This window comes from Numida meleagris, unplaced genomic scaffold, assembly GCF_002078875.1.
Source record: "Numida meleagris isolate 19003 breed g44 Domestic line unplaced genomic scaffold, NumMel1.0 unplaced_Scaffold249, whole genome shotgun sequence".
Classification (NCBI taxonomy): domain Eukaryota; kingdom Metazoa; phylum Chordata; class Aves; order Galliformes; family Numididae; genus Numida; species Numida meleagris.
The window spans coordinates 166,746-194,699 of NW_018364295.1; the positions used below are offsets into that span (position 1 = coordinate 166,746).

A 27,954-nucleotide genomic window follows, 5' to 3' on the forward strand; every position below is an offset into this window, starting at 1 on the left:
AAAATGAAAAAATGGACACAATACCTGCAGATACAAGGAATACTCCATCTTGGGTAATCATACACTGACCATACAACTGATACAGTAAGCCTGAGATGGTCCTTACATTTTGGGTTTTTCCAAAAGGAGGAGTTGACTACATGGACTACATGGCATTTGGAGTAGATTGATGAGAAGAGATACAGACCTGAATAGTGAAAACTATCAGTATAGTTAAAGCATTTCCTGTGAGGATAAGCATCTGGATGGGAAGTAGAACTTAATAAGACTACCAGGCTGATGTCCGTAGGCAAATATGTTGAAGATAAATGTAGCACATGAACCTTGTCGGATTCCCTGACTCACATGAGTCATGAGCCATGCGCTGCTCAGCAGCTGTAATAGAAGCACTTCCATGAATACCTTCATGAAAACTCAAAGAGCTTGGATATTTTATTTGTGCAAAAACATACATATCTACTTCAGGTATGTACATATTTTAGGCCTCCATAGTTCACTTGTAGGCATCAGAAACATCATCCATGATGCCCTTTTAAGGGCTATAATTTGAGGCTTAAGCATATGTTAAACAAAGGTGGGTTTCTGTGATTCACCTCTGATGAATTCAGTGAACAGGTACCAGTAAAAAAAAGTCCACTTTGGCACACTAGAGCCCTGATTACTGCACTCGTCTGGAAAACAGAGTCAATATAGGCCCCTGCCTATGGAATGGTTCAACATGTTCCAGGGCAGTGCTCCAATAAGGCTTGCAAAGCATTGTTTTCTCCTGTTCAATCACAGCTGTGTAAGTCAGCAACCAAAACTGCAAAACGAGTTGAGAGGAAAGAGGATGAAAAAGTATCTGAATCTATGGTTTAGTGGTATGAGCAGCCAGCTGAGATAGGGATGCTTTGAGGCTTTGGCATCTCCCCCTGAGTGCTGATAACATTCACATTAAATAACTATAGACTTAAAAAGGAAAAAAAAAATAGAAGCAATTAAAGAATCAATATTTAGAAGATCTCAGCACTTGTCTTAGCCATCCTAGAATCATAGAGTTGTTTAAGTTGGACGGGACCCTTAAAGATCATCTAGTCCAACTCCCCTGCAATGAACAGGGACATCTTTACCTTGGATCTTTGGGTCTGTTTTGCTTAGAGAGGAGGAGAATGAAAGGTGACCTCATAAATGTATATAAATGTGGAATGGGTGAGTGTCAGGAGGATGGAGCCAGGCTCTTCTGACATCCAATGATAGGACAAAGGGCAATGGATGCAAGCTGGAACATAGGAGATTTCACATAAATATGAGAAAAAACTTCTTCACAGTAAGGGTAACAGAACACTGGAACAGGCTGCCCAGGTAGGTTGTGGGGTCTCCTTCTCTGGAGACATTCAAGACCCACCTGGATGCGTTCCTGTATGATCTAATCTAGATGTTCCTACTCCAGCAGGGTGATTGGACTAGGTGATCTTTCGAGTTCCCTTCCAATCCCTGACATTCTGTGATCCTGTGATTCTGTGACCTACAGCTAGGTCAAGTTGCTCAAAGTGCCATCCAGCCTGACCTTGGAAGTCTCCAGGAACGGGCCATCCACCTCTCTGGGCAACCTATGCTAGTGACTCACCTCCTTTTATCATAAAAAACTTTTTCCTTATATTCAATCTAAATCTCCCCTCTTTTAGTTTGAAACTATTTCCCCTTGTCCTATCACAAAAGACACTCCTCGAGTCTGTCCCCTTCTTTCTTTCAGCCCCCCTTTAGATACTGACAGGACACTCTCAGGTCTCCCTGGAGCCTTATCTTCTCCAGGCCCAGCCCCAGCTCTCTCAGCCTGTCCTCGCAGGGGAGGTGTTCCATCCCTGGGATCATTTTTGTGGCCCTTCTCTGGACACGTTCCAACAGTTCCACAGCCCTCCTGTACTCAGGACTCCACATCTGGACACAGTTCTCCAGGTGAAGTAACACCAGCGCAGAGCAGATGAGCAGGATCCCCTTCCTCATCCTGCTGGCCACTCTGCTTTGGATGCAGACGAGGATATGGTTGGCCTTCTGCACTGCGAGGGCACAATGGTGGCTCATGTCCAGCTTGCCATCCATCAGTAGCCCCAGCTCTTTTTTGGCAGGGATGTGCTCCATCCTTTTGTCCCCCAGCTTGTTCTGGTAGTGGAGGTTGCCACAACCCAGGTGCAACACGTTGCAATTGGATTTGTTGAATCTCCTGAGGTTCCCCTGGGCCCACTGTTCAGCTTATCTGGGTCTCTTGTGGATAGCGTTGCATCCCTCAGGAGTGTGGACTGTACTACACAGCTTGGAGTCATCCACAAACTGTCTGAGGGTGCACTTGATCCCACTGTCAATGTCATTGATGAAGATATCAAAGAGCACCAGTCACAGTACTGACACTGGAGGGACACCACTTGTCATTGATTTCATCCAGACAAGGAGGCATTGACCACCACTCTCTGGTTACATGTTCACAACCAGATCCTCATCCATTGAGCAGTCCACTCATAAAATCCATATCTTTCCAATTTGGAGAGAAGGATGTTGTGGGGTACCACGTCAAAGGCCTCACTGAAGTCCAGATAGATGGCATCAGTATCTCTTCCCCTGTCCAGTGATGCAGTTACACCATCATAGGCAACCTGTTCAGGCAACCTGAAGCTACTCTCTGGGTGAGCACTCCAGGATGTGGCTGTGCTTGTTGTGAGGCATTAGATATTCCTCCTACTTTCAATGGTTAAAAGAACATCTCAACATTTTGCTCCCATAGTTCCTGAAATTTAAGTCTTGAATGGTTAACACATGTAGAACTGAACCTCATATTTCATATTCACACATATATCTATTTAGAAATATTTTTCCTCTTAGTAATCAACCAGCAGGAGATCTATCCTGTTTTGATGACAAATAACTGTAAAAGAAAACTTCATACAAGTCCTCATGGGATACAATTAATAATTTTTAGTAAAGATTTTAAGAGAGCATCTTTTTAATGGAGTTACCATATCTCAGTTTCTTTGGGAATGCACAAAAGGTGAATCAGTTAGCAGTTTAACTTTTCTGAATAAAGAAAGATCTTTGTTGCTGTCTCCTGAAAGAACTAGGCAATTCACAATGTACCAACAATTATTCAGATGAATAAAAATGAGGTTCATTCCTGTAAAACGTCTCTTGAAATGTCTGTGCATCAAACTGTTCTACTGAAAAAATATTATCTGTCCTCATTCAAAGTTTGGCTCCATTTCCCTGAAGGATGTGTACGTTCATAATAACTGCAAAGTGGCCTCCTAGATGTAAACTTTCGAAGTATAGATCTTGTGAAAAAAACATACAGAGCAAAGAGAAGGCTGTCAGTGTACATACATGGGTGGAACAGACAGATGGACTACCATCTGCAGGCAAAAAATTTCTCACCTATACAATCAGTGGATTGTTTTAAAGATGTTTGTGCACTTGACTCCCTTTCAGTTATTCTGCCTTAGTAGTGAGTAATTCTGCACCAACTTAAAGCAGTGAAAGCACATGTATAGTGCTGGCAGCTCTGCACACTTATATCTTGGGCAGCAAACTTGAAGGTGTAAAAGAAGCATGCTCCGTTACAGTGGTTAATGCTAAAGAGTCCAAATTCCACAGCTAGCCATTACTGAAAATGGTGATTCTCACCATTCTCACCATCACTTGTGCACAACTACACTTGTGTTTCATGGTAACTTTATTCTCCAGTTTAGAAAGGCTAAGGAATGGACATATCAATCACTGCACTGCTGTATGCATCAATCCGTGTTATACAAAGTTGCTGAGTATTGATTTCTTACACGTAGCACTCCAATTTAAGTGCCTTTCTAGGTAGTTTGAGGGAGCTGGGGCTGTTCAGCCTGGAGAAGAAAAGGCTCCATGGAGACCTCATTGCAGCATTCCAGTACTTCAGGGGAAATGATAAACAGGAAGAAGAGAGACTTTTTACATGGTCTGATAGTGATAGGACAAGGAGGAATGGTTTTAAACTAAAAGAGGGGAGATTTAGGTCAGATATGAGGAGGAAATTCTTTACCTAGAGGCAGTGAGGCCATGGCACTGGTGCTAGCCTGAGCTAGGGGGGGCAGCCAGCCCATGGCAGGGAGCCCTGGGGGGCTGAAAGAACACTTCCAACCATTCCATGATTCTATTATATTATTGGTTTACCTGTTGTCATTTACTCACGAGAGATTATATATTTAACACACTTTCCCTGCCTTACCTTTCAGCCTTAACCATCTCAGTGGTACAACACATCAGCATCCAGGTCTTCTCTCTTTAATGAGGTGCCCAGGAATACCTCAGGCACGAATTCCTTCTTGCTCACTAACTCAGTCCTTTTGCCCTCTTCTGTAGTCTGAAATATGAAAGCATCAAAGCACCGTCCCTAGAATTTATTGTAATTTTTGTTTTCAGTCTGTACGTATGCCCCAGTGCTCTGGTGTATTCATCAGTGCTTTGACAGTACTATTGAGCCTCTAACAAAGAATTTCCACTTGAGCAGAAAAATGTCCAGGCAGGCAGAAGGGAGTTCATGTGGAACCATCACCCTAAGAGGACTATTTGACATGGTGTTGAAGTGTATGTTAGACATATCCTTACTTGGAGATGTTGCAGGGACTAGATGTTATTTTAAGCAACATAATCATTTTAAATGGAATTTTTATTTAGTGGCTTGGACGAAGAAGCATGATAGAGAGGACAGCTTACTCAACCCTGCAAAAAAGCACAAACTTCAATCTATTTATAGGAACATGCACATGCTCTGCTACCTGGCAAGCTCTAGAAGCAAAACTTTTCAAAATGCCCAGAAATCTTAGGCAATGTTTATTGTAGATTCTCTTTTTTAGCCACAACATTATTTGTTAAGGGATTAGCAAAAAAGCATATAAACTGTACCCAATTACGTTTGTTTAGTCTGTAAATCTTCTCAGTCATTTTAAAGCGCAGTTAAACTGTTTTGTTAAAGGAAAACAGCCACCTCTGGGACCCTCCCTGGAGGTTTTAACCCAAACATTTTCAAAAAGCACAACAAAAGCATTGCAGAAATCAGGATGTAAAACAAACAGTAAACATGAATAACCATGCCACCTTCTGATGTGATTTTACAGTGTTTCTGTGTATCGTTGTGTGTTCTGCTTTTGCAGCAGCAGTGGATTAAATGCACATGGGGTTGATAAACCTCCATTCAACACAGAGGTGCCACCAGCACTCACAAAGCCTTCTCCTGTTCTGGTGACTTTCCACATTTCTGGCCATACCTTAGCAGCACCAAGCAGTACAACCTCTATTTCTGCTTGTGAGTTTCCATGGCCTTTCTACACAATGAGAGAACAGTCTTCAGATGAAGAAGTTCTGCAAAAAAGCTCTTTTTTCATACGTAATTCTGTATAGAAGCTGATTTTTAAGCTGCTGAACTTGTGTTTAATCATCATAAACTCTCTCTGTGGATCAATATTCAGATTTTCTTTTCATATTTCTGTGAGACAATTCAGATGTAGAGAATCATTTAAAAGTTACACTGACAAAGGATATGTCAGAAGCATCTAGATCTTGCAACCACTATCCAGGTGAAGCATTAAACATGGTAGAATTAAAATACCCAGAAAAAGCAATTGCAATTGTTTTTTCTCCTGCCCTTACACCCACTGGCATGGTAGAGAGTGTTTTTTCATTCTTACTGAACACATGGTTAGGGAATTATTGGCTCTAACTTTTTCAGAATTGCTAGAAAATTCCCTATAGCTTCAAACTGCTGTTGGTCAATGGCAGATATAATAAAAATATTGAAGCTGCTGTGAATTTCACTGTGAATCTGAGAAAAACAGAAATATTTCTGGAAAAAAAAGTATGAATGTGAAAAAAAATGATATCACAACTGTATTACATATTAAATATTGGGCCTCTGACATGCATTTTGGGTTGTTTTACCATGTCTTGGAACAGGAATTGCAGTTTAATAGTGGTAGCCTGAAAAAAAGAATTATGGTAGTAAAATACAGATAAAATATAAGATCAGATAGGGTTGTAGAGCCCCTGTTCTTTAGCATCTGCATCAAAACACCAACAGATGTGCCCTACATTTGCTAAGGCATCACACAAAAATAAATTGATGAGTAGTTCAATGATAAATGAAGACAGGTGACTAGTTTACATTCTGAAAATTAGATAGCACTGCATATATGCATGGCTTTAATACTAATGCCATCTCTACACTAAGCCTTCAGGTATCTAACTTTTCCTTCTTATTCTTTGTCTCCTACAGGGCTTTTTTGTAGCAGTTTTATATTGCTTTGCAAATGGAGAGGTAAGAGATGATGATAAAAGTTTTCAGTTAATTAATTAAAAATATTAATGACACGAAGAAGGATGAAAACACTGACTAGCTCTGGGTATTGGAGAGCATACTTACATTTTTTAAAACTTCTGTAATTGTTTTATATAAAGAAAGCAAGACTTCTCAGATTCAAATGGATTCAAATGCAAAGTATTTTCAGTTAAGCTTGTATGACACTGTGGAGGTACAGATACCCTACAGCATGTGAAATACCACTGTAGACTTATGGTCAGCCACCTGAACCCCACTCCTTTACAGAGATGAAATCCCAGATTTCATCTTTGGCCAGGCTAAACCCTTGCTTTGCTTACCCCTACAGTCTAGGTGAAGCCGCAAAATCTGGCATGCTTACATGGTAAAAAGCAACAAGTTGAAAAATTAGTTTCATGTGTGTGCTGCAAAGAACATCTCTAAATTTGAGGTGAAGGCAGTTCCTGACTGGAGGCTGTTATCTGCTAAGCCTTAAGGGTCAGTTTGGGGATTTTGCTTGCTCCATGCCAGAACTGAGGCAGATCATTAATGGCTGTTGTGCAAGGAGGTGCCAGCAGAGAAATTATGGAACAACTCACAAGGGACCTCAGGGGAACCCCAGTTCAATCTCTTGTTCAGTGCATTGTGAAGACGGAATTCAGAGAAGGTAGCTCATAAACTGCCCAGCATAGGGGTTCTACCACCTCTCCTGTCCTCTGCTCTAGTGCTTCACTGCTATCAGGAGGAAACATCTTTTCTCTAGTTCAAGGTAGAACTTCTCCTATTTCAATTTATGACCTCTATCTCCCATGTCCCTATAAAACACCTCAGTAGAGTACTTAGCTCCAAATCCCCTACAATCTCCTCACAGGCTACATTCAGGCCTCCACTGAAGCCTTTCTCTTCTGCAGAATGAACAAGTCCTACTCACACAGCCTCTCCTCAAAGTGCAAGTGCTCCAACACTGTTCCCTACTGAAAAGTCCAAGCTTATCATCGTATTTGTGACACTGAGGGCCCAATATCAGATACAGCGTTCATACTGAGTAAAGGAATATAACCACTTAATCTCCTGGTTCTGATGATGATGGAATCGAGTGCACCCTCAGCAAGTTTGCAGATGACACCAAGCTGAGTGGTGCAGTCAATACACTGGAAGGAAGGGAAACCATCCAGAGGGACCTGGACAGGCTGGAGAAGTGGGCCCATGAGAACCTAATGAGGTTCAACAAGGCCAAATGCAGGGTGCTGCACTTGGGCCGGGGCGATCACAGTATTTATACAGACTAGGGGAAGAACTCCTCAAGAGCAGCCCTGTGGAGAGGGACTTGGGGGTCCTGGTGGATGAGAAGCTGGACATAAGCCAGCAGTGTGCGCTGGCAGCCCGGAAGGCCAACTGTGTTCTGGGCTGCATTAAAAGAGGAGTCGCCAGCAGGGAGAGGGAGGTGGTGGTCTCCCTGTACTCAGCTCTTGTGAGGCCCCATCTGGAGTACTGCGTCCAGGCCTGGAGTCCCCAGCACAGGAAAGACATGGAGCTCTAGGAATGAGTTCAGAGGAGGGCCACCAAGATGATCAGAGGGCTGAAGCACCTCTCCTATGAGGAAAGGTTGAGGGAACTGGGCTTGTTTAGTTTGGAGAAGAGAAGGCTCTGGGGAGACCTCATTGTGGCCTTCCAAGACTTGAAGGGAATGTATAAACAGGAGGGGCAACGATGGTTCACGAGGGTGGATAGCGATAGAACAAGGGGGAGTGGTTTTAAACTAAGACAAGGGAGATGTAGGTTAGTTATTAGGAGGAAGTTTTTCACACAGAGGGTGGTGACGCACTGGAACCCCCCCCATGGGGGGGTTGTGGATGTCCCGTCCCTGGAGGTATTCAGTGCCAGGCTAGACGTGGCTCTGGGCAGCCTGGTCTAGTGGTTGGCGACCCTGCACTCAGAAGGGGGGTTGAAACTTGATGATCTTTGAGGTTCTTTTCAACCCAGGCCATTCTATGATTCTCCTCTGCTGCCCGGTATACTGGAGGCCTTCATCACTGCCACAGCTGCATGTAGTCTTGGCATGACCACACTGCCTCTGGAAATGAGGCTTATGTAGGCTGAGGAATTCATGTCACAATTTTAAGTATTTTCTAAGTTGAAGCCTGCTGTTTATATCTCCCTTATAGTCAGCCTGGGTGCAGATCTCCACTACTTGCAATAAGCGCTTATCTAGCACAGACAGCTGATGTGGTATATACTACACTTGTACTGTGTATACTGTGGTATACTAATGCTTGTACACCTTTTTAAAGGCAAAAAAATGAGATGAGCTGTATAGAAAATGTAGGGCATACGCTCCTAATATTTAACCAGGAAACCTGGAACAACTTCCAAATTACTGCCAGAGACTTGGTACTCGTCTGCAGCACAGGAAAAAATGTCCAGTATTTATGAAGGGCACAGAACTACTAGCAACTCTCATCAGCAGTTAAAACTTGTTCTTTTGGGCTTTTAGCTCCCAGCTGAGCTCAGCTCTCAGACCAGACATCCTGACAGTTAAAGTGGGGTCTGCTCCTCTGCATGGGCTCTGAGGCCTGATCTCCATCTGCAGAGCTGAGCTGGGGTCAGAGTAGGGAAAAACAGGACATTGACTGCTGGGGACCTAAGGCAGGCTGCCAAATAAAAAATTTCAGCAAAACAAACCTGATATCCAAGCATAACACTCTGGAAAAGCTGCACAGTCCTCATTTCCACAGCCCTTGAGGTTTTCCTTCTCTTCACTTCATCAGGCTATAAACATGGAAGGCACTTGAGCTCTCCCCTCATACACATTATGGTCACAATATATCAAATTACAGAGAGGGATTCAGACACTGGAAAAACTTGCCTGAGTTTGAGTGACGAGGGTTGGTCCTGAAGGCTCCCTTAGCAAACAAGCCCATTTTTGCACTACAAGGACCATCATAGCTGCAAGGTGACCCGAAAGGGACAAGAAACTCAGCACATCTGCAGTTCCTCTCCTTTTATAGCTGGTGTTTGGATGAGTGCACTGCAGGGTTGACACAAGACATCACCCATTTTCTCCTTCCCCCAGGTAAAAGCAGAACTCCAGAAGCAGTGGTCTCGCTTCCTGCTGGCAGAACCCTTTGGCTGTAAACTCTGCTTTCTTGGAGAAAACATCAAATACCTCAGGAAATGTTCACAGAAACAGAAAAAACAGCACCTCAGCAGCAACCACTTGTGCCTGGAGGTGAGTGAGCCCTGGGGCATGAAGCTCCAACAGGTGCTGGCGAAGCAGAGGGCAGTTCCATGTACAGAGCCGGGCCGTGCACTTCCATCTCATCTGCGGGCAAGTATGTCAGACAGCAGTGAAGGAGAAGTCACCACTGGAGAGACAACTGAGGAGGTGGTCTTTGAAGAAAGTGAGATCTAGAAAGAAGTCCACTAGGACAGCACCTTCCAACAGCCACAGTATTTCGAAAGATCATCATCTTTCATCTCCAGGCTGCACAGATCCCTGTGATGTGCAGTGCAGAGAGAAAGAAGACATACTTCCTGCCAGCCTCAGCTGTCCCATCTCAACTGTCTGGGAAAAATCTGAATGTCCCTAACCCATGGGGCTGGGGAGGAAGAGGTCTGCAGCATTAAACAATCCTTTGGGTTGGCCAATAGAGATAACAACATGCTGAAAGAGATGTACACAGGGGAGCAGGACGTATTATGCTGGAAGTGAATAGACTAGACATTTTGTCCCACATCAGCTTCATCCATACGTGTCCACTGTTCTATTCACACAACAAAGAAGCTGTTAGTTGTTTGATTTTCTCTTCTGCAGTTGTATTTCATAAATAGAGACAAGTGGTCAGGAGATATTTCTCTCTGCAGGTTGAAAGAATCCCTAATCTCAGAAAAACTAGATCCAGGTTAACCCAGATTCATTTTTTTAAAGCAACATGATATATAAAAAGGCTTGGGATGAAGCAAATTTTGGCTTGGATGTTTAAGCTTTATTCCTTGTGGTCTGGTGCTGGAAATGCCTTTAATGAAGTGACAGATCAAAAAGTACTTGTTCTTTTTTAAATGCCCAAATGAAACATTTTGACAGAAGTGTTTATTTATTATTGTTTTCACTATTTTTCTGTGCAAGCCACACATTTTGATATACCTGCACATTACCCTACCTGTCCTGAAGACGTGTTATAATTGCCCTAAATAACAAAACAGAACGGTGGAAAGTGCTGTTTCCACCTTCCCCCTGAAGTACTCAGCATGGATAATGGATATCCGATTGTGTCTGCATCGAAAGATAATTGTGAAATTTACCCACCAGCATTTAAAAAGTCATGATGAAATTTTCACTGTCTTACACAGCTCACCTGGAGACGCGAGGAATTTAAGTTTGTTAATACTTGATGAGCCAGCCTGCAAACTTGCAAACACAAGCCATGTGGCATACTGAAAGGAGAGAGAAAAAGGCAAAAATAAAGATTAGCAAATAAAATTTATCTACAATATAAATCTATACTCCAGGCATGCACACTGTAATTACTGAGCCAGCAGCAAGTTACATATAGTATTCATTATGATTATCTCCTGTACTTTACTGGCAAACGCTCTAAGAGTTTGCAAATGTAATAAAACACAGCAAAAGTCCCCTAAACAAAGTTCAGGTCTGCTCATGGGCTCTGTTCTCCGATCTTTCCCTCCCTCCATCAAGTGCCAACGTTGCAGCTACCCTCCTGGCTTTCCCTGTCCCTGCATCTCCCCACAGAGCTGTCTGTCCCCAGACCTCTGCTGGCAGCTTTAGGAATGGCACTTTTTGGAGAGAAGTTGCCTGTATTTTCAATCTGTTGTTTGAGCAGACTCAGTTCGTGTACGTTATGAAACTTACCAGTGTCACCTGCTGTGATATACTGCTTTCGTGCAGAGGCCAGATAAGTTCACTGACGAGTGCTAGATCAAGGACACATTTGAACAATCAAATTTCTGGTGCTTTTCAAGAAAGTATTTCTTTTATTGTTTAATCAAAGTTAAGAATTTAGTCTTTTTAGTATATGTAGATAACATATTATTAAAAAGTAAATATTTGATCAATATGAAAATATATTCTCAGTTTTTAAAGGCTTTTTTTCCTAGAATATCTGTTTTGCTTATAATATTTTAATGCAATGGATTACAGGCACAGACACTACATATCTGCTGATGTCTTCTCAAATTTAGAGATTGATTTCTTCCAGAGATATTGTTTATGTTATTAAAAAGCTGTCAGCAGTTTAGAATGCAATTTTACATGGGTGCTAAAAATGTGAACATTGTAAGAAATTTATTGTATCTCAGTAAAGTACCTTTTAACTATAGAGTATTTCTGTTTCCATTTCAAATCTTCACAAATCCTCTGCTGTGCTAACTGTCAAGTTGGTTTGGAATATGTTCATAGTCATTCCCAAAGTCGCACAGAACAACTGCGAGATGCAACTGCTTGTAAGCCGTGTCATTGCAAATATCTTCAGGAAATTAAGTGGGAGCTGCCACATCATCAGGCCATGTCTGTTAGCTCAGCTTCTTCTTGTATCATGTGCATCACATTCAGTGTTTATTTCCTCCCATCACAACTAAATTCCTTTCAGTATTTAAAAGGGGATTATAAACAGGAGGGGAATCAACTTTTCACAAGGGTAGACAGTGATAGGAGAAAGGGGAATGGCTTTAAGCTCAAGGAGGGAAAGTTTAGGTTGGATGTCAGGGGGAAGTTCTTCACAGAGAGTGGTGAGGTGCTGGCACAGGCTGCCCAGAGAGGCTGTGGATGCAACGTCCCTAGAGGTGTTTGAGGTGGATGGGGCCCTGGGTAATCTGGTGTGGAGGCTGGTGGCCCTGCCTGTGACAGGAGGGTTGGAACTCGATGACACTTGACCCTTCAACCCAAGCCATTCTACTATTCTAAAATTCTTGCTGCTTTACCCCATTCCGCTTTCTTTATGTTCTCTGGAGGCAGCACTGATTTTAAGCCCAGGAGAATCTGCAGACATCTGTGAGCAGCAGCTTTGGGCTGCTCACCGTGCCTCCAGGACTGCCCTCTTCCCCTTCCATAGCTGAGTCTCTCTGGGGGTGACTCCTGTCTACACACCAATCCTTTTAAACTCCTGTTTGATTTTACAACGTTCCACATAATTCCATTCCTCACAGTAAGATTCTTTCCCTGCCTGGAGAACCGTATTATTGCTGAAGATGAGGCATGACTTGCAGGGATTGTGCAATCCAACTTCCCCTTGACCTTGGGCACCACACAGACCATATCAGTGGCAGAGATGAAACCGGCTGCCAGAGTGATTCTGGCTTCTTCTTCCCTTTCACTTTACACATCCAGTTGCTCCTTCCTCTCCTCTGTGCTTCAGGGCTGGTTCTTAGGTCTCTATAGTGCTTTGGGATTGCAGTCTCATTTGCAGCAGTCCTCTCTTCAGGAAGACAGTGAGCCTTAGCAAAGGAGGTGCTGAATGCTGCTTAGCAGGGCTAAAGAAAACAACAAGAAAATTTCTCCAGGGCTTATTCTTCAGATTTTCCCTGCCTCCTTTGTTTTGCAACCCCATCTCTGGCAGGTAGCTAGAGCTCAGGGGTGAGGAAAGCAAAATACATTTGTATGTACAGCTGTCAATATGTGATTTAAGTACACTTGTGTTCGAATTCACAGAGAACAGAGAACTGGGGCTCACTGTGTTTACATTTTACAGATGATGACTTCTACCTCACTGGGTAGCTTTGAAAAAGTCAGCTCTCTGTTCTTCAGTTTGTCCTGTGTGAAACAGAGGTAACCATGATTGGTTGTTCAAAGCAAGGGAATAATGGGGTTATCACTGCTTTTTATTACTCCAACCCACAGTGTCAGAGATTCATACAAGAACTGTAAATGTACAAAAACGGGCTAAAACATAGCACTTTTATTTATTTATTTATTTTTAAGTTTGCTCTAAATCTTGTTGTATCCAGGCCAATCCTCTGTTCTGGGTGGTTTGATGCAATTGTAGTAGCATTCTTCTAGTGGCATCCTTAAAGACAGAAAGGGAAGGTATGTTGATAACTATTTAGGATTAGCAGCGATGAAGAGCAGTAAGGCAGTAGTAAAGGTAGAGCACAAATCCTCTAATCTGTACCTTATGAAGAGAAAAACTTTAAGCTTTGAGAATTTGGGAACACAGACAGAAATCTGAGAAAGAGGTACCTTCACAGCTCAAAAATGGCCGCGTGCTCTGAGCAGACCAAAGCAGGACCTTTAGCTCTGTTCCCTTAACCAGCTGTGCAGAATGGGAAGGAGAACTGAAGAGTTTCCCAGCCTAAAAAGTTTTCCCTCATTTTCACACATTTGAGTGCCACTGAACTCAAAGCTCCACAACAGATGAGGCCACAAAGAGTAACTGCCTTAATTTTCTTCTTAATCAACACAATAAATTGCACTGTAATTGCTTTGAAATTTGCACAGCAGGAGACATTGCTTTCTACTTCCCACTCTTCTACAATCCAAGAAGTCACGTGTCAGATGTCAGCCTCCATGTATGAAGTTTATAGAATGCTCAGTTTCTTCCACTCCTAGCCAAATTCCCATCACCCGCACTAGCAGAGCCACAGAGAGTTGGCAGAGCTGCTGTGCTTCATGGGGCTCAGCACCAACAGAACTACCCCGGAGGGTTCCCATCAGCTGACCCTGGCATCCTGAATAGTCACACTGGCAGGCAGCTGCTCTCCACTCCAGAGAAACCTCCATGGATCTTGCTAGGCGGAAGACTTAGAGGGCTCCCACCCCCAGCAGCTTTTGTTGCTGCCTTGTGGCATAACTCATCTGCCAGACAGCAGCTGAGAGGTTCTCCCTGCAGCCCTGGAGTGCTCTTGGCTTTTTAATCCCTTGTTACTTTCCTGGAATGCGCTAAGGGGGAATTTGGGCTATATTAAATGTGGAAATCCCCTGCACTCAGGGTGTCCAGGAGAGTATACTGGGGCTGCCCCTGCAGCTTTGCACAAGGCAGGAGTGGGGACGCGGCCCTGCTAGGGCTAGAGTGAAAGCTAGCAAGAAAAGCAGCAGATAAGACTGAAGAGAGTGAATTTTTGGAGGGGATTTATGGGATGGAATTTTCCCAAGAACAGCAGATGTTGTGGGATAACAAAGCAGTGTTAAGACGGTAAGGGTGCAGGAGTGGAGAGGGAGAGGTGTCAGCTGAAGTAATTTGGGGGATAATTGCATCAGCAGTTCAAGGAAGAGAAGAGGAGGCTGGATGGGAAGATGCTGTTGGATGAAAAATGCTTTGAAAAGCAAATGATTGGGACAGGCGGGGAGGAATATGACAGGGAGCCATCAGATTGTGGGCAGACTACAGAAGGCAAATAGAAGTCTCCTCCATACCAGCACTAATGCAACAAACTAATTTGGAGAGTTGCATCACTGTCCTTTGCAGCTGTTTTCTTCATAATACCATGGGAAGTTTATATGAATTCATAAATCAATTCAAGGGAGAAAACATTTGGAAGAGAAAGAATAAAAATGTGTTTCAGTATAAAGCTTTCTTGGCACATCCTTCCCTGAGAAACCAGTACTTTCTGGTCCCTGTCCAAGCCAAGATACTGGGCTGTATAGTTTTGGCCTGGTACAAATTTTTATTTTGTTTACTTTTACCTTAAATACATCACAATCCAGCAACATTTCTCCCTTTATATATGTTTGCCAGAAAGTGAAGGGGCAGTAAAAAGAGTTCCTGAAGCCTGAACTTGTGAGCAGAGAATGACTGCAGCCACACTGCAGAGGTTAGCTTAAATATACGTAAGCAGCTGATTCAGAAAGAGCATTCTCGTCTCTTGCAGCGAGCAGAAGCAACTGACAGTCTTAATGCATTTGCTAAGTCTACAGAAAATCATAGGTCTGTAAATACAGTGACTATAATTTATGCTGTAGCTGTGGGAGACTGAGCGTCCGCTTTTCTGATTTTTTTTTGACAGGAAGTCAAATTAAATTGGAGCTAGACATTCTCATCTACTTTCAGGGACCAAGGGAAAGAAGAACATAAACAGAGCATGCAGTGTAACCAGCGAATCTGAACTGTTTGTCCCTACAATAAATACTTCACAAGTGCGTGTTTGTAATTTTTTCTCTTATTTGTATAAGGGCTGAGACAGTAATTTAGACAAGAAAGATTCTTTAAGTAAGAAATGTGACATTAGTATGTCTATGGTTTGACTCCAGATAGAAGAACCTGACTACCAAAACTTCATTCGTGTGTGGTCAGATTCAGTGTAAGGTCCTCCCTGGGCCATCTTGTCTTGACCTTTAGTTCAGAAACTGCAATAGTATTTAATGAAACCACGCAAGAGCAATGGCAGTTGGCACCTCTATAGCAAACCTGGAAAGAATACTACAGCTGCATTAAACCAGTTTCATTAATTTTGCACATTTTGTTGAAGGGCATGTGTCCCTACAACCTCATAAACACTTTCAGCCTATTTTGCCTATAGAATAAGTTTTCTGTTCTTCATTTGACTCACAGAATTAGTTATGACTGCTCCTGCTCTGCAATCTTGTATGAATTCCTCTAGGAGCAGTGCAAATCACTGCAGGCATCTCTGCCTGTCTGCAACCTGACCTGTTTCTCTGGCCATTGTAAGCCCCACAAAACAGAGTTGTTTCTTCTTGTGCTTATCCAGTGACCAACAGGTGGGGGAAAACACGTGAATCCTGGGAAACTGACTTTTTATACATGATATATATGATATATATGATATATATGACAGTGAGAGGATGAGTTTTAAACTAAAAGGGGGGACATTTAGGTTGGATGTGTGGAGGAAAATCTTTACTCAGAGGCAGTGAGGCCCTGGCACTGCTGCCCAGAGCTGTGTGTGCCCCATACCTGGATGTGCCCAAGGCCATGGAGGGGCCCTGGGCAGCCTCAGCTGGAGGGGCTGCCAGCCCACGGCATGGGGGGCCTGGGGGCTTTGAGATCCCTTCCAACCCGACCATGCTGTGACTGGCTTTTGTCCTCCACCGAGCAGGCAAAGGTGTTGGGTGCATTGGTGTTTCCAAGACTGTAGCTCTCTGTGGTACGAAGATTGATTATCCCTTCTCCCAAGCTGCAAGCTATGCCCTACCCCTTCAGAAAGTACTCTTGTGTTGATCCACCACTGCTCTGCCCTGGGAGACTGTAGCTGATGTACAGCTGCATGAAAAAACATAAGGATTTGGAGATCCAGGTTGAGCTGCAATACTGGAAATGTGGTATGTAATGCAGCTTCCAGTATCGTGTTGCCCTCTGCTGACCATACCAGACACGAAGGTCGTAAAGAAAAGGATCCAGTTAGAAACATCTCCTCTTTCCTTTTTCCATTCCAAGTCAGGATACACAGGATAAATTCTGGCAGAGAGCAAGGATGAGTCATTATGACAAAAATGCCAGATATTAACGAGCAGGCAGCTGACACATGTAGTTAAGATGTGTGGCTTGTTGTGCTTCCAGGCCTGTGTCTGCACATGGTCCATCACCAGTCCTGACAACAGAGCTGGTGACCTCAGCACAGCTGCAGCTTCCTCAGTCTGAATCATAGTAAGGCAAAAAGAGACACACTGACATCCAGCGTAAGAGACAGAAACATGCACTCCCAAAACCAAAACCTGCAATTTAAGAGGCAGAGATAGTCCTGAACTGTGAGGGAGAGCCAAAGGGCCCCTGCAGGTATTCCTGGGGTTCCCCCTGGGGAGCAAGCTGCTTGTAGGGAACTATCTGCAGGAAAGCTATGCTGGGCACACCACCACCTCCTATCATTTAAAAATAAAAACCTAGAAGCAGTTTCTCCCGTGTTCATACAAATTTTCAGAATTGTGTTGGGTCTTTTTTCTGTCAGTGGGGCCACTAGGTCAGAAGCTGCCTGTCAAGGGGCTGGATGTATCCCACCTGGGCACATGCCCAGAAACAGTGGCATGGGAAGCATGCTGTTCTCAAGTTGCTTAGCAATTAAACTGCTCTGAAATTCTGCCTTCAGTAAGACTGAGTCCCCAGGGACATGGAGGAACCAAGAGCAAATAGAACGAAGGTTATGTGAAGAACAGCATCCTTAGCAGGACCTGGCTAAAACCTCTGGAGTGCATGCAGCTCTGATTTCCATCTAAATATTTCCAAATTTTAAGTACTTAACTGGAGAGTTCAAGATTATATTGCTAAGAGAAACAGCAAAACATGTGGACTGAATTGACAGGATTTTATTTATAATTAACAGGAACTACTGAAGCATTACATAACAGTTTGAGGCATAAAGTATGTATTCGTTCTGAAAGTGTTCTGAAATCAAATCCCTGATGCCCCTCCAGCGTTCTTTCTAATTCTGACGAATGTGAGGGTCAAAGGCTGAGTTGTACTGTGAAATCCAAACTGATTTTTTTTTTAAATTATTGTATTGGTTGCAAAATTCTAGCACAGGTGTTCTTGTGCAAAATGGTGTAAAAATTTCTGCCCTTTACATCTAGGTGTCACAGACATAGGATGGTGGCCTGCTACTGCCACCATCCACTCTGATCCTGGTCCTGTAGCATCTCTAAGAGCACCACACCAGCATTGCAAATACATTATCTCCTCATCTATGGTTTCAAAGCTCTATCATAGTCCTCCACACTAGAAAACGCTCTTTGCGGATAAGGTGCAATGAAATCCATCACATCATAAAGAGAATTGCTAAGTATGTACTGCTGTGAAAACCAAGCTTCATGTGGAACTTCTTCAGTGTCTTACCTGTCTCTTCCTTTTCTGAGTGCAGAGAACTCTGCAACTACTTACCACATCAATTTTTAAGACATTTCCTTCACTAGCAATTCCTCTATTCCTTTTACAAACACATCATGTAGCTGCAGGGCAGTATTCTGCAGGTGGGTGAAGAAAATATGTTTTTACATGAGTTCAACATTGGAAAAGTTCTTAGGAGAAAGCTCCACTGAGGATTAAGAGATGTGTAGATAATGCCTTTACTTCCAAGGCTGCTGTGTTGCTGGGAAAGAATGCTCATGTTCTGCAGAGCTGCTGACACCTCATTGTTCTGTGCTGTGGTCTCAGCAGTATTACACATCGGAGACATAAGAACTTATTAACAACATTTGACAATAGTGTCTTCTCTTCAACTAAGCTTCAAGGTACATGTTGAACCTGCAGATTAAAGAATAGGTGTACAAGACTTACAGAGCATGTAACTCATGCCTATTTTTTCACAGTGATCAGTTAGTTTGCCTGTTTAAGAATCAAACCCAAATTAGCTACGTAATAAAAATGAAACGTTAGCAACTGTACTCATCTGAATATCACACAAAGGTCTGAAAAAGATATGGATGAACAGATTACACCCTACTGATGTGAGTGCGAATTCAAACTTCATCATACTACCATTAGCAAAGCAGTAAATGCGCATATGGCACCCCGAGTGTACTTTGATATCACTGCATTCAAAAGAATGGTTCTTCTTTTGGTAGAAGAAAAAACAGTCTAGTAAAGACAATTCCATGCTCAATATGTCTCTGTACAGTTTATTTTACAGGAGATGAGATGAGCACTGTGGTGCATATAAACTTGCAGAACAATATAGCAAAATACAGTTTAACCATATGAAATAGCTTTACAGTAAGACAGAAATTACGTAGAGGAAATGCCTCCAACACTGAAGGACAAGATCCATAACTGACATCAAGTATCTTCCACCAAACTCTGCCACTTCACCCAAACTGAAGATCTGCCCTTTAAATCTTTTCTGCATTCAACTTCTTCAGTTTGATGATTCCTTCATGCACCTTTATGGAACAAAATCCATCCTGTAATTTGCACAATGATCCAAGATTTACTAATTACCCAGACAGAGGCTGCATGATGCATAAACTATTTTAAGGGGCCCTTTCAGCCAGAATTTATGGAAAGTTATAAAATATTGGTTAAACGTTTTTAAAAAGAAGTCATTAATTCTGTCAAAAAACAACTTTTCTAAAAGTTTAGAAACTATTTAGCAAATTACACAAAAAGGACCAAATAAGCAACCTCATTTTAGTAGAAAACTCTGTTTAACTGTATGACTGGTGACCTGGCCTACCTTTGAATCCCTGCTGCTGGAATGTCTGCAAAACTGTTTCGCAGAATTTTCCTTGTCTTGTGCCGCCAGAAGGAAATTTATAAGTAACTACCTGCTTTTTTCCATAAGGGGTAGAGGTTGCTGTCCATGAAGGGTGTTTTTGCCATAGTGTAGTAACAGACTGGTAAATGGATATCAAAATTCCATACGCTATTTTGAAAATCTCTATCACCACATCAAAAAATATCCAAAGGAGCATGGGATTGCGAGTCAAGCATTCTCTAATTCAAATGAGTGAAATTGTCATGTCACGCAGATAGGAGATTCCTGAAATCATTCAGCTTTAGACTTCCAGTACCAGACAAAATTGTTCTAAGTAAATGCTTTAAAGAAGAGTTACGGTTTATTTTTACAAAACAGCACTAGTTAAATCCCAAATGCCACTTACTCAACTACTTTTATGCAGAAAACTTATTCTACTGAGACCCCTATACTGAAGGATGTATCAGCAAATGAAGTTAGTAACTGTCCTTCAAAGCAGTTACTTCTAAGTTTAATATGGCTTAACATTTCCTACTCCATTTTCAGCACTGAGAATTTATGATGCCTATGTTGGACTGTAAATGATTAGTGAGGTAAAGGCAGGTCGGTGGATATGTTGATGCCCTAAAAAGAGTGCACAGTGCAGAACAAAGAAGGAGGGTTGAGAATCCTGCACAGATTGATGCGTACTGGCTGCTCCTGAGTTTTGAAAATTCGTAGGGTGAATCCATGTATTTTATATGATTGTAGCAGGTACAATTTAAATAGGCACTTCAAGGAGAACTACTGGATGAATTTTAGTAGGGCTGTGATACAGGCCATTATTCAGTTGTTTGTGAAATCAGTAGCTTTGAAAGACCACCTATATTCAAAATGAAGGTCTTGTCCACTCACTGAACCTGAATACAGCTGTTGAAAAGCTTTTGTTCTGAATATCCACTGAGTTTGTCTCTTAAGATACACCTGGAACAATTCAACTTAATGTAAGTTGAGGGAATTAAATCTGAATGTTTCAAATTTATATACATTTTTTCTGTAATTATTATGCTATTATCATAAGACAATTTATATTGAATTTATTTTATCTAGAAGGTTTTGTCCATGTACAATTGTTAGAATCAGATGCTTCATTAGGCACAAAAGGTTTCTATTTTCAGTAACATGGGATTAGAAATTTAAGTCAAATTGTGCTACGGGTTGGTCCCTTCAGAAAATATCTCCAGAAAATAAGCTGTGACTAGCACAAAAAAGAATAATTGCACTTCCAAACCCAGTGGCTTGGAAGAACAATCCAGAACAGAAACCAAAACAAGCCAAAAACAAGCACTCCCTAGTCTCAGAAAATATCCAAAAGCATGAAGTTCAGGCAGCACATTAAAGCAAAAGAGATGTTCTTTGATCATCTTGACTTCTTGGAAAGTGCTGTATCTCAGTAATGGAGCAGTGGGTACAGTAACAATGAAGATGATGAAGTAAGAACTGACTGATGAACTCTTATGTGAATAACATCTACTGTTAGACAAAGTAATGGATATTATTTAAACAACAGTTCTTCTCAGGAAAAGACAAGGACTTGCTGATACGAAAGATGACACTGCCATTGTGCAACAGAAAGACTGCATGTTCCAAACTCCTGGAGAACACTGGCACATGAGGCTTGATGCAGCCTGATTCACAGTCAGTTCAGTGCAGTGGCACATGATGCTATTGCCAAATCCAAAAAACATTCTTCAGTCATCAGTGCAGTGTTGCCACCTACCGGTTTCCTGCTGGCACAACCAGGTGCTGGCCAGAGAGCCCTTCACCAAAGAACAGGTGCAAGGCAACATTACTGATTTTAGTACGCTGAACAAAATTCAGAGAGAGATGAGCCTGTTACTGGAGCCAGGTGGGCTCTAAGGGAGATGAGCGCCTACTGTTGAGAAGCTCAAATTTCACTTTGGCAGCTAAATATTTTACTAGCTTGCATATACAATGCAATTTGTCTGTGACTACTGTCCACCCGGTTAAATGGGACCAGCAGGCTCCTCTATGAATTGCCAGATGCCTGCACCATGCACCAAAGGACACCAGCCAGCTCCTCCCAATCACTGTATGAGTACAGGAGGAATGCCCAGATAGCAAGAGTTATTCACAGCAACGCTTTGGTAACCACCACCTCTGGGACTTCATTCTCCTATTTCAACACATGCTGGATAGCAAAAAGCCTACAGATGTTCCAGAAAGCTCAGTGATCAGGGAACAACACACTGCTCTTCCAGGACAACCAAGTCTGAATCCCATCTCTAGGAACATGCCCAGCAGGCTGTACTAGTACAAAATAGTATGCTGGCTATTACAAAATAGCAAATAGTTTTGGTTTTTTTATTCAGAATAAAGCAAACAACTGGTCACACCAAGTCACATCTACTCACTCCAGGGGTGCCTTAAAGGTGCTGGTTGGGATTTCTAAGGTGCATCATTGTGAAGGATCCACCTGGGTAAGCAATGCCCTTTTTCTTTCTGTGTGTGATTGAAGAAACAGATGGTCAGAGCCTCTTTTTCACCTAATTTGGGATTTGGATCACTGGGGCTGCAACAGGAGCCCAAGATACAGAGCTGTGCTCCAACCACAGCCTACAGTGTCACTCACAGAGTCGCTGAGAACAGCATACAACAGCAACATACATTATTTGAGAATCTCATTTCTATTTCCTTATATATATGTACCGAAAGACTAAGAAAAGAAAAAAGAAAAAGCTTGTGCATTTCTAATCAGTAGCCTGATTTTCAAAGTCTCTGTTATCACCCATGCACACTCTATGCACCTCCTAGAAACCTCTGAGTGCTGAGCGCTTCTAAACAGAAGGTCAAAAGAAGAGTGCACATTTCTACACAAAGACTATAGAGGCTCATTTCCAGCAAGTGTTTGAAGAATAATGTAAAAAAGATATAAGTGTAAAGACATTCTGAGAAGGTCTGGGCAGTTAGGACTTTTACCAGCATGTAAATGCTTCCTGTGAATGCTTTATAGAAACCAGTTATGAAAAAAAAAAGAAAAAAAAGGTGATTTGCATGCAACTCACCATCCCAAGATAGCTATACTTGCTGTCACTACAGCATGGGCTTGCAATTAACAACAGTTAACTCTGCAACACAAAACTCAAGGTGCATGAAGTGCAAAGAAAAGCAGGGAAGTTTGCATGCCACCTGTTATGCGTGGAAGGAAAAACAATTTCAATATATACTGTAACTGTTAAACATGGAGGGAACACAGCTTCTCCACAGTAGCTCAGGCAGGGCTGCAGAGGGGAAAAAGTATTCTGAGAATATAAGCGGGATTCCCATGTCTTTCAATGTTGTTACCATCTTTTAACATTTAAAAAAATAAATTAAAACTATCTCTACAGATCTCAGTATCAAATCATGAAATAGATTTTCCGCAAGAGAACAACTGTAGTCTTTCAACATAAGTCCACAGAATCATGGAACATCCTAAATTGCATGAGACTCACCAGAATCAACATACAGAAGCAACCAGCAGACAGGGGTTACGGACATTAGAGAATCTGAAGCAGGTTGGAAATCTGAGAATTAGGCCTTTTTGGATCTTGCTTTATGAAAGCAATTGGAATCCTGACAGTGATGGAGAAGAGTGAACGTGGCTCACATGGCAAATAAGTCATCACTTTCCGCTCATTAATTCAAACAGAAATCAGCCAACAGCATTGGATCCAGAAGTAATACTGTTAGGAAAAAAAACCCAGAAGAATACCTCAAGGAAAGACTTACAAAAAGGACTCTCTATTGAGTTAATTGTGCCTTGATACAGAAAATAGAACATACAGGCAGGCTGGAACAAACGATGAATAAGATGTTAGCACTCTGTAAGGAAGCTGAGGTTACAGTTGCATAAAACTTCATCTGTATTGACTGAAAACACTCAAAGGATTCAAAGCCACAGGAGTTCACGAAGCCCTCTAGCTCAGACAAGAGCTCAAAAGCTCTGGTTGAAGCAGAGATTGATCACTGGGAAACCAGAGGCTTGGCAGCATGAGACCAGAACATTATTACACCTGGTTGAGTGTACCTCTACTTGGGTAGAAAGGGAGCTGCACAGGAGGGGCAGGCCTCTGAAACTGAGACTGCTTCAAAAAAAGACCAGGGCAAGGAGGCCTACAAGATGGGAGTCAGAGGCAAATTCCCATGAACTGTACTTCTTTAGGTAAAAACAATCAACGCTAATCAAAAGCCCATTTTCTGTTCTGTGACCACAGAGCCATGTGAAGATGCAAGACAGCCACACCAAACCACAAAAAAGTGTATTACCTGCAATGACTCAAACAGTAAAAACTTGAACGATGCGTGTACTCGCCTGCCAGAAAAAGAATGAGATCACACCTGGGCTCAGGACCTATGGAGGCAAGAGACTTATTTTGCTGTTTCTATTGATCAGTTACACTGAAACATCCTCATGCTTTCACATGCACACTGCAACATAACATGAAGCTTTATCTTGGTCTGGAGAAGTAAAGATTGGGTATGACTGCATTTTTTGCAACTTATTGGAAGACAAATAGAGCAATGCTGAAATTCCCAGAGTCACCTGTTAAGAACAAACACACCATTACCAGTTTTAAAGATGCAGTCAATTCAGAAACATCAGGTCTTGAGCGCTCCCTAATTTTTAATGCCCAATGTTGTTCAAGATCCATCAGTCAGAGAATGTAATGGGCAAAGTATCTCACATCCCAATTTCTGCAGTGTGGCACCATGAAGGTACTTATTTCCAGGAAATAAGATGGAAACTATTTACAAGCAATAGCAAAACATTCCTATTGCTTTCACCAGCTAGAAAATTATTAAGTCTTGTTGTATAAGAAGCATTTCACCCATTGCAGAGTAGTTCCACATGAGAATTTGCTGGGCGTAGTAAAGGTAAGCAGCAGCTAGGCAAAAGTGCTCTCCTCATATTTTGAAAGAAAAAAAAAAAAGATACAGCCTTCACCAAAAGAATGATCATTCTGTGCAGCTTATGCTTTCCTGCAACATTTCAAATGGATCAAAAAGCAGAAGTAGGAAAACTGTCTAGAAATAATATAATTAAAAACAAACAAAACCAATAAACCTCAAGTCATCAGAAAATTCAGCTGAGAATTGAGAGCAGCTTAAGAACACCTTAGATGAAGAACCAAAATATATTTCAGTCCTGAGAGAAACTTATGCTAATGGACAGTATTTCCAGCCCAAAACAGGTAAAATAACAAATACCTGTGAAAAAAAAGTGAGTAAAAAATAAACTGTAATTGCTAACAGAGTATTTCAGAGATTTAATAAGGAGAATACCATATAAAGTGCATGACTAGCTTGTTTTTGTAATCAAACCACGAATGTGGTGACGGGTCATCAAGATTGCTCATTCTAATTCGCAATATGGCTTAGAATACAGGGGTCAACCTTAGATACAGCTCTTAAGTACATCACTGAATTTTGGTCATTGAAGTTTGGAAAGCTCACCATGCATTTGTGGTTTAAAGAAAACAAAAAACAAACCAAAAATACCTGCCCTCCAAAAGTGCATGGAAGAGATAGAAGTACACATCAGTATGCTAGTAAGAATCATACTGAGGACAGAGCGTAAATGAATAGGAAGACTGAAAAAGACAAATTAGCACAAAACCTCACCACTCAAGCAAAACAGGAGGCGAGGGAAGAGCATGTAGTCTCACTGAGCTCAAGGACTGAGTGACACTTAGGCAAACCATGTTTCAAGTATCAGCATGCTGGATGCTTCCAACACCAAGAATAAAAATTGCAGCTGCAAATTCTGAAGTTTGTAACAAAAGTGCACTACAGGAGGTGTCAGCTCTAACAATGAGTAACACCAGGAACAACAATCCTAAGCATGCAACAGTCACAACACTGCACCTGCCGATGTGCAAAGGTTTATAAAGCTAGTAACACAGCAAAGAAGGGAGTTGAAGAGACATTTGCAAGATGGGAATAACCTAGGTGAATAAAAGGTGACTGACCTTTCTTCTATACTAGTAAATAAATGGTGGGAAAAGAAAAAAAGGAACAACAGGAAAATGCAAGTTTGAAATGACAAGCCAGAAAAATAATCACTTGCAGCAATATTAGAAAGGTATTTTAGATAAGACTTCTCTGCGTCTCAGCTTGTATTTGTAAAGATTAATTCTCAGTGACCTTCTCATGGCACAGTAATGTCAGATTGGTGAAAAAAAGCCTAGAAGAGTAGACAAATGAGAGACTGGGGAAAAAGGAATGTTAACAACGAGACAAAAGCATAACAAAAATGTGGATCAAATGAAATATTATTGTTTGGGAAACAGCAACTAACACCACAGTACACAACGAGGAAAGGCCACAGTGGTGAGAATGAAGGTTTCACAGACTCACAGAATGGTTGAGTTTGGAAAGGACCTCTAAAGATCATTTGGTCAAAAGCCACTGTTCAAGCAGGGCCACCCAGGGCATTTGTCCAAGACCATACCCAGGCAGCTTTTGAAGATCTCCAAGAGGGAGACTCCAGACCTCTCTGTTTCTGCTGGATATGAAGTAAGAATCTTGAGTAAGAGAAGGTGGAAAATAGATCAACAGCAACAATCTGAAGTAACAGTGGGAGAAGAAAATTAATACTTTTTGAAAACCAGTCTCCAAACTACACAACACTCTACACCAGGAGCTGTGTTCAATTTTTGGTAGTTCGCACTAAGGATAAGAATGGAAAAATCCCTAAGAATCTGATTCAGAAATGCCAGGCACATACATCTACACCTGATACAGTCTAGAATCACAGATAAATGGTATCTTTGAAAATCAGGCTCTAAAAAGATAAAAGTCACAATTTAGCTACACAAATTTGGTAAATAAATATAGCTAATGGCTCTGATATTCACCTGAAGAAACTAACAAAGAGCAATTTAAATCTAGATCCCAAACAAAATGTTAGAGGGCTGTCTTTAAGAAGATAACATGAGAAAACATCCTGCATAAGCAGAAAGGTTTAGAACATCTCATTTATTCCTTGGTATGCAACCTCCTTCTGTCACTGAGGGCACTCCAACAGCCAATGAGGTAGGTACAGCACAACCAAATCTTTCCTGTTAACAGGGATGGAAACACTTTAAAATTTATAGATTGGCCTAGCACAAAAATGATGATAATGGGTTTATATATCCCTGAGAGGGAGTATAAAACAGGAAGAACAGGAGTCTTCTCCATAGGTATTACCAAAGGGCCATTGTGGGAAACTGTGTTATATAAAATAAGTGTGTTCATACAACACTGATGCAATATACGTATGTTTTACTGATGCGGGAGCCTGAAAAGTTTATTGACTTGTCTATGGTTATGAAAGCAGTCAGTGACAGACCTGGGATTCTTGATCAGCACTTCCTTGCCTCCTGCATTGTGTTCGGTTACCTACTTGCTGGCCGGCCAGAAGCGCACTGCATGGTTGTTCTAACATAATATATACGATAGTCATGCAAGGGATGTAGCACAAAAGTCACTGAAGAACAGAGCTCTCTCTGTACCAGAAAGTAGATTTCTTCTGGAAGCTGAGTGCAATTGGGAACCTCCGGTGGGAAGCACAGATCTATTTTCTTCACCCTGGAATGTTTGGTGCTTAAGGCTTAGCACAGCAAGGACCATTTTTATGACTAAATTTAACAGACAGCCTATACAGGCATAAATTACAAGGTGTCTGGTAATGGAACAACCTTTACCCTATGCTCTTCTGACCCCTAAAAAAAACATTAGCCTGGTTAATTCAGTGGGCTCATCACAACTGCAAGAACAGTCTATATTTCCATGTCCACAGGTCGAATATCTCCAGTTTTGTGTTCTTTTACCCACAGTTCCCTGTCTTTGGCAGGATCCACTTTCCGAAGCAGCTGATCCACAAGCTCTACTGTCTGAAATGAACAAAACAAGAACTAAAAAGTCAAGGGCACATTTCAAGCAGAGACAGTCATTGCTCTAAAGTGTAGAACAGCTATGGGCATGCCTATGTGGCACTTGCAGACAACTGAGAACTGCATGTACTTGAGGCCAAGTGAACAACAGCCAGAATGGGAAGCAGGCTCGCCATGCCAAGCAGAGACAAGCTTCCTACCCCAGGCACTGACCAGTCTGTCTTCAGACTCTTGCTCTGCAAACTATACCTTGCATCAAACACAACGATGCATTACAGGTCAGCATACATTCCCTACATTTTAATATTTGAAAACTAGACAGTTGTTTGGGCTTTTTTAATGAAAAGATATAAACATATATATTCCTTCCTCCAACAGTGAAATCATATGCTTACTATCTTTCTTTGCAAGAATAAATTACTTTCAGATGCTAGGAGAGCTGATAACAGCTTATGCTGATCAAAACCCCAACAAAAAGCTGTGATCCAATAGTATGAAATCAGGATCAGGGAGTTTTGGAGAACTCCCTGAGAGTTCTCCAAACTGCAGGCTGGCACAACAGTACTGCTGAAAGCTAACAGCTGACAACACGTACCATTCACGTCTCCTTTTCATAGGAAGTTAGTCAGATCAGGATGG

At 41.9% G+C, this 27,954-nt stretch overlaps 2 protein-coding genes across 7 annotated transcripts in view; one reads left to right on the forward strand and one right to left on the reverse strand.

Moving 5' to 3' along the window:
• GLP2R (glucagon like peptide 2 receptor) overlaps positions 1 to 11,529 on the forward strand; it is a 37,003-nt gene extending 25,474 nt beyond the window's left edge. Inside the window, exons 12-13 of the mRNA XM_021382501.1 lie at positions 6,266 to 6,307; positions 9,381 to 11,529. Coding sequence (XP_021238176.1) covers positions 6,266 to 6,307; positions 9,381 to 9,719 — 381 coding nt within the window. The 3' untranslated portion in view covers positions 9,720 to 11,529. The remainder of the gene's footprint in view (positions 1 to 6,265; positions 6,308 to 9,380) is intronic.
• A 5,964-nt stretch (positions 11,530 to 17,493) lies between these two features.
• GAS7 (growth arrest specific 7) overlaps positions 17,494 to 27,954 on the reverse strand; it is a 112,428-nt gene continuing 101,967 nt past the window's right edge. For all 6 annotated transcript variants that reach the window (XM_021382490.1, XM_021382488.1, XM_021382489.1 and 3 more), the window contains one exon: positions 17,494 to 27,315. In XM_021382490.1, coding sequence (XP_021238165.1) covers positions 27,202 to 27,315 — 114 coding nt within the window. In that variant the 3' untranslated portion in view covers positions 17,494 to 27,201. The remainder of the gene's footprint in view (positions 27,316 to 27,954) is intronic.